This window comes from Aquarana catesbeiana, linkage group LG06, assembly GCF_042186555.1.
Source record: "Aquarana catesbeiana isolate 2022-GZ linkage group LG06, ASM4218655v1, whole genome shotgun sequence".
NCBI lineage: Eukaryota > Metazoa > Chordata > Amphibia > Anura > Ranidae > Aquarana > Aquarana catesbeiana.
In genome coordinates this window covers 12,724,165-12,731,420 of record NC_133329.1, presented here as the reverse complement: position 1 = coordinate 12,731,420, position 7,256 = coordinate 12,724,165, and the positions used below count along the sequence as shown (strand labels likewise).

The 7,256-nt window shown below is 41.0% G+C and overlaps 1 protein-coding gene across 1 annotated transcript; it reads right to left on the bottom strand.

Annotated features, from left to right (window-relative positions):
- Positions 1-2,535: 2,535 nt before the first annotated feature.
- Positions 2,536-3,495, bottom strand: LOC141147497 (olfactory receptor 1E5-like). The gene has a single exon (XM_073634730.1). It carries the CDS (start codon positions 3,493-3,495, stop codon positions 2,536-2,538), a length of 960 nt encoding a protein of 319 aa, XP_073490831.1.
- Between the last annotated feature and the right edge of the window lie 3,761 nt (positions 3,496-7,256).

Genomic DNA, 7,256 nt, shown 5'->3' with positions numbered 1-7,256 from the left:
TCTGAGAGGACTGATCTGAGAGGACTGGAATCATTATGGAGGAACGGAGACTTCACACGTTGACATTAAAATGTTTTATTGTGAGAAAGTAACTAGTTACAGTAATGTGCAAATAATCAAACCAGGAGCAGCACAAGCAGAAGATAATTACTCAATAGTAGCTAAATACAGTAATATACATTAGGAAAGGCAAATTCTAATATGTGCATGAGCTAAAGAAATGTCTTGGGCAAGGATGAGGACTGAAGGACTGCTACAGAAGAAGATAAAAATAGGAAAGTCAAAGCGGAGTTCCGCCAAAAGGTGGAACTTCCACTTTAAGGACTCCTGATCCCCTGACATGCCACATTTAGCATGTCATTTTTTTGGGGGGGTGTGGGTACCTAGTTTTGACAGGTACCCAGCTCCCGCTTCGGCTTGTGGCGCCGCAGTACCACGAGCGTAAGTTCTCCTCTCCCCTCCCTTCCTGCCATTTTCTGGGACATGTCACAGGTCCCAGAATATTGCTTGCCAATTCAGGATGTGCAGCGCGACTCGCACATGCACAGTGCACACCCGGCTGTGAAGCCGCAAGCTGTCACAGCCAGGTGCCCATACTTGCAATTCCAGTGCCGTGGAGAGGAGAAGGAGAGAAGCGAGGCTTCGGGCCACATCATTGCTGGGCCGTGGTACAGGTCAGTGTGTGTTTATTAAAAGTCAGCAGCTACAAAAAGTGCAGCTGCTGACTTTTAATAAACACAGAAATGGCTGGAACTCCGCTTTAAAGTAAAGGATTACAGCAGACAAGGACAAAAAAAGAAGTACTGGCAGGGTAACAGTATGTAACTGTTGGAGAGTTGGGGTTATGAATCCCTCCAGCAATCTGCGAGGCATGACTCAGAGATGTTATGGACTGTTTGGTTCGTGAGGACTATTACTAAACCATAAGAGTAATGTAAGGGGTGACATATGACATCCATCATGTGGTCAACCTAGATGCCTTAATATTAGGGAATGGTAACAGTCTGGTTGAGTTCCTTTCACTTAAATCTAAATAAAAAAATATGACTTTGCTATACCATAATGCAGCCTCTCTCAACCTCTTTACCCCAGAGGAACCCGTAAAGAAAATCTTCAGGTATCGGGAAACCCTTACTTTTCAACTCATTTGTAGTCAATAGGAAAAAAGCCACCTATATTGGTGATCAGTTGGAAGAATGTAGCTCTAACAGACAACTTAAAAGATCTTTGGGGTCATGCTGCTGGCTTTGTCAAGTATCATAGGCCCTAGGATTATGCAGGAACCATCGAATAGAAGATCCAACAGCCAAAGATTAAGGAACCCCTAGCAATAGCTGGAGGAACTCTAGGGTTTCATGAAACCCTGGTTGAGAATGATGGCCAAAACTATATGTAAAGCCAAAATTTCATCAATTGTGTGATCAAAAATATAAATTAATGAAAAATCTTTCAAAAAATATTTTTTGCAAAATTCATCAGTAATAAAGTCTGAGAATGTAATAAAAGTTCATACCTAAAAAGAAATATAAAGTGACACGTGCTGAAAAGTCTTCCAAAAACATCCATCTTAAAAAAATGGATTAGTTCAATCTTCTCTGTGTTCCTTACACCACGTGTAACTGAGACAAAGAAGACTGAACTAATCTTTTTTTTAAGAAGACTTTTCAGCATATCACTTTATGTTTTTGATCATGCAATTGGTAAAATTTTGGCTTTACACTTTTTTTTTTTTTTTTTTACAGTTTTTACACTTTGCTTATTTATTGTGTTATAGTAAAGAGCAGTAATATTTTTTTTTTTTAATTATGTGTAGCACTTTTTGTGTTTTAGTGGCCGTAGCTGGAATTAGGTGAATATTGGTGTGGCACAGACTTTTTTGTGAACCAATGTACAAATGTGGGTGTCGCTCAGGCTCCAGAGGATCCTAATCCATCACCAACTACTGGGAGTGCCAGATGGGAATGGAGCTCAGCTCGGCTCCAAACATCAGCATGTAATGAAGAAACAAAAAATCCCTCAAGCCGCACATTACTGCAAATCTGCTATAAAGGAGTATGTGGCAGTCTCAGCCTGGGCTTCGGCCAGGCCACGCCCCCAGTGTGTTTCGGTATGCCCCCCTGGAGCTCAATCATGGCGAAATGAATCATGATTAAGCTCCAGTGGTGGGACGAAACATGTTTGGGGCATGGCCTTGCCAAAACCCAGGCTGAGACTGCCACATACTCCTCTATAGTAGATTTGCTGTGGCTTGAGGGATTTATTCTTCATTACAGACTTTTTTGTAATTTTAATGAGTTCCTTTCAAGGTCTGGCACCAGAATGAAACACAGTCCCAGATATTCTGCCACCAAATGTATAACACAATCCTTTGTTGAGGGTTGACTTGGTTAATGGATTAATGCACTATGCACAGTTGAGTTTTGCATTACTGTATAAAAATATACTGAATATATATTGAAATATATGAGATGATCACTAAACTTAAATAAGGTTTGGCTACTCTGTTTAATTTACCCTTAAATGGACTAACAATTTTTAGGTTCTGGTTATGGAGGACAAGGTTTGTCTTATAGCTGCATTGATCTCTTGGTTTCTCAGGGTGTAAATAAAAGGGTTCACTAGCGGGGTGATAACTATATAAAGAAGTGATACAATTTTGTTCATGATCACAAAATGACCAGACGGAACCACATAGACCAAAATCATGGTGACATAGTACGTAGAGACAACACCTAGGTGGGAGCTGCAGGTGGAGAAAGCTTTCTCTTTACCCTTGGATGATGAGATCCTAGTGATGGCTCTGATGATAAACACATAAGTGGATATGATCGAAAGGAGAGGGAACATAGAAGCTGCAGATGCAAGGGAAGACACAACCATTTCAATGCTGGAAGTGTCAGAACAAGACATCTTCATTACTGGAATGAGGTCACAATAAAAATGATCAATAATATTGTCTCTGCAAAAATTCAAAGTGGTCACTAAACTAAAACCAATGGATATGAGTAGAGTTGACATAGCCCAGCAGATAAGGATCAGACACATACTTAGCCTGGGACCCATAATCATTGTGTAGTGAAGAGGTTTGCAGATGGCCAGAAATCTATCATAGGACATCGCTGAGAGGAGGAAACTTTCCGTAACTAGAAATACACCAAATAGGAAAAACTGTGTGAAGCAGCCAATAAGAGAAAAATAAGTGCCGTTTCTAAGTAAGATGTGAAGCATGGGGGGAACAATGGTGGTGGTGACCAAGATCTCCGACAGTGACAGATTGGAAAGGAGCACATACATAGGAGAACCAGAAAGTTTAGAGAAGGACACCAACAAGATGATCAAAAAATTACAAGAAAAAGTCAGGGAGTAGGTGACCATGAAGAGGCAGAAGAGGACAAGTCTGTAGCTTTGGTGGATCCTCAACCCAACAATAAAGACATTATCAACTGACGACTTGTTCTGTACTTCCAGAAATTGTTGAGGAATAGATTCTTCCATGTCTTCAAAAGAAACACATTTTAAGCAAATTGATTTAAAATGGAACTTCAGTCAGCAAATTAAGTCCTGCTAGATCACTTCACGATGGCCCCTTTTGAAAATATAATGTAAAACAATAACAATCAGTGCCTATGCTGTTTAACCACCTCAAGTCCTGACACTTTCACTCCCTTCCAGTCCAGACCAATTTTCAGCTTTCAGAGCTGTCACACTTTGAGTGACAATTACTCAGGCAAACACTGCACCCAAATACAATTTTTTAACATTGTTTGAGAGAGATAGAGCTTTCTTTTGGTGGTATTTAATCACCATTGGGTTTTTTTTTGCAATATAAATGAAAAAATACTGAAAATCCACCACTGGGATCACTTTTATCAGATGCCGAATTTCCCACAGAAGGCCCTCTGCATACAACCCCCTCCCTCCACTGCCCTCATCTTCTCCCCCCTCCTTAAAAGCTCCACCATCTGTCATATTTCTTACCTTTGTTGCAATATTAGGCTGAAACACCTATCAGGCTGTAGTACCTCCCAGCATACTATACTATGCTACAGTCTCTTGCAAGGGAGATTATGCAGTAGGAGCATCAACAACTGGTCACCAGGGAAAAAAATGGAGACCACAGAGGGTGCAGCCTACCACGCACCCTCTCCTGCCCATGACTGCACTGAACCTTGGGCACCTGTTCTGTATCCCCCTTGTCCCTGTCCGGCACTCAGTGGGATCTGCGCAGGAGATCTGACCTGTGGGAGCTACTTGGAGATAAGCTATCACTTATAAACGCAGAAGCTGGACTTCCGTGTTACCAAGTGATAGTGGTGAGCAGGGAGCAAAAGACCTGAGCCAGAGGTGGTGGAACTGAGTTCCCCCTAATTCCTACATAGTTCCTAGTTCTACATTGCCACTTTGATTTTACCCTGTGATCACTTTTTATGTACTTTTTTTTAGCAATAAACAACCCTGATTTGCACTGTGGAGGCATTCTACTTTTTTCCACATATTTCCCTGATATGAGAGGACGTCTGCATCTTGAGGTCATCCCTGCTTTCCCTTTTGAGATCCAGCTGTGCGGCTCGTGGTGATTCGGAAGCCATCCATCCTTCCTGTGGCCATCTTTACATCTGCCCGTGGTGGCACACTGCTCGATAGACTCTATGCTGCTGGCACTAGAGTCCACCGGTTCCGGTAAGCATACCCACACCTATCCAATGTTTTTGATGATCCCATATTGGATATTCAGATTGTTGATGGAATTTCACCCCTGACTCACTTCATCTCATCACCATTGCACAGACTTTATTTAGACTCTTTTTGAGTACACCCCTTTCTTTCGAGATGTACGGTCATACATTTGGATAGACATTTATACATCACTTCACATTGTGTTTATGTTGTCTTCATATTAGAGCTACAATTCACCCACCTGCTGAAAAAAAGCCCTGGCAATAGCTAACTAGCCGCTCGATTGCTATTACTAACAGCGGGAAGGGACGCCCCCCCATCCCGCCGCCTTCCGTGACTTGTTTGGGCTCTCCCTTCCCACCAGGAGACCCCAGCGACCAGCGAGTGTGTCTGCCTGCTGGCCAGACAGCCAAGCAAAGCCAGGATCATCTTTGACCAGCTTCACAATAGTAACCCAGAAGCAATGACAATGACATCACTTCGGGTTTACCTGGGTGTCACCTGAGCCATTTTTTAAAATCAAAAGCATTAAAAAACACAGATCTTGGTGTTTTGAATGCATTTAGGGGTAGAGGAGGGATTTGGGGTCTTATAAACTTCAGATCCCTTCATAAAAAGAGTACCAGTCACATGCCCATTTGCTGTCAAAAAGGATGTTTACGTTCCTTGTGACAGCAATAAAAATGATAAAAAAAATTAAAGCAGCAGTGTAATAATAAAATAAAAATAAATGAATAATTAAAAAACAATTTAAGTGCACCGCCCCCCCCCTCCCCCCCATGATAGCACGCAAAGGCAAATTCACACGTTGGTCCCGCACGCACGCAAACAGAGAGGTATCACCGCAAACATCAGATCATGGGCAGTAATTCTAGGACTAGACCTCCTGTGTAAGGTGGTAACATGTAAAGGCTTTTAAAGCGTCACCTATGGACAGTAACATTTATGATGTGTGTCGCCGTTGCACGGGCGTGCACAATTTTAAAGCGTGACATGCTTGGTATCTGTTTACTCGGCGTAAAACATCATCTTTCATATTTTACAAAAAAATTGGGCTATGTGTTGTGTTTTTTTTTTTTTGCATTAAAATTCTAAAAAAGATTTTCTCAAAAAATTGCGTTTGAAAACAAGACATTTAACTCCCCTTTAATTTCACTTAGGGAAAATGATTATTTTGCACCGGGGAAAATGGAAATAGGTGGTAATTGGATTAAGAATGAAAATGCACAACTGAGAGACATAATAAAAGAAGGGAACATTGTTGCATTTCATGAATTAAAGCACAATAGCGAAGCATGGGTGTTAGATCGATGGAGATACCTTCAGTTAAGTCATTTTGTCAATCGCCTGACACAGCCAATAAGGTCGGCAGAGGAGTTATCAGGAAAAGCTGTGTCTGGTGAAAAGCACTAAAGGCATAATATCTAAAATTTATAAAATGGGGTTGACGGTGGGTAGTAGGGAGGTACCTCCATATATTACAAAATGGGAAAGAGAATTAGGATCGCAGACAGACAGTAATTGGTTAAGGAAAATACTGGAACTGACTCACAGCTCGTCGATTGACACCAATGTTGCTGAAATGAATTACAAGATTTTGACGGGCTGGTATGTCACCCCAAACAAAGCTTGTAAATACTAAAGAGATAAAACACCGGAATGCTGGAGGGGGTGTAAAGGAGTAGGCAATATGGCCCACCTGTGGTGGGATTGCCCTGAAATTAAAAGATACTGGGTAAAAATCCTGGGGTTTATTAAAGAAATAACAAAGATAGAAGTAAAAGCAGACCCCTGGATAGTATTACACCATGGAATAGGAGGTGAGGTTAAAAAGTATAAAGATACCCTGGTGCCACACCTACTAAATGTGGCTAAAAAAAATCATCCCAAAAAAGTGGTAGGTGGTAGAGTGCCCATCAATTTGGGAGTGGGTTGATGCAGTGGAAGGTATTCGCTATATGGAGGAAGGGGGATATGGGTGGGAAGGCGATTCAGCAGGGGGAAAAAACAACTGGCAATGCTGGAAGGAATTAAAAAAATCGTGGAGTATTACTGAGGGTTTGAGAACCAGACTTAATTAAAGAGAGTTAAGTTAACCAAGCATGCACAGATGTAGGGGGTGGAGGGTGGGGGACGGGTAGGGGTAAGGGAGAGGGGGAAAGGGTTGGGGTTATTTGGGGGAAAAAGAGAAAGCAAGACCTGTAGGATGAATTTGTATTTTGTAACGTTAATAAACGATTTGTATATCTGCATATAATATATATATATAACAATGAAGTGAAAAGAGAAGAGACATAGATGACACTGATAAAGTGGATTAAGTCTCTAATAAGACTTTTTGCCACTGAGGTGGCAAAAAAAAAAAAAATTGCGTTTGAAAAGATGTTGGGTTATGTGTTGTGTTTTTTTTTTGCATTAAAATTCTAAAAAAGATTTTCTCAAAAAATTGCGTTTGAAAAGACGTTGTACAAAAAATTACAACACCCACCAATTTTTTCTCTAGGGCCTTTTGTTTTAAAAGGTATATAATATTTGGGGGTTCTAAATATCAAAAAAGTACAGATTTTTACATGTAAACA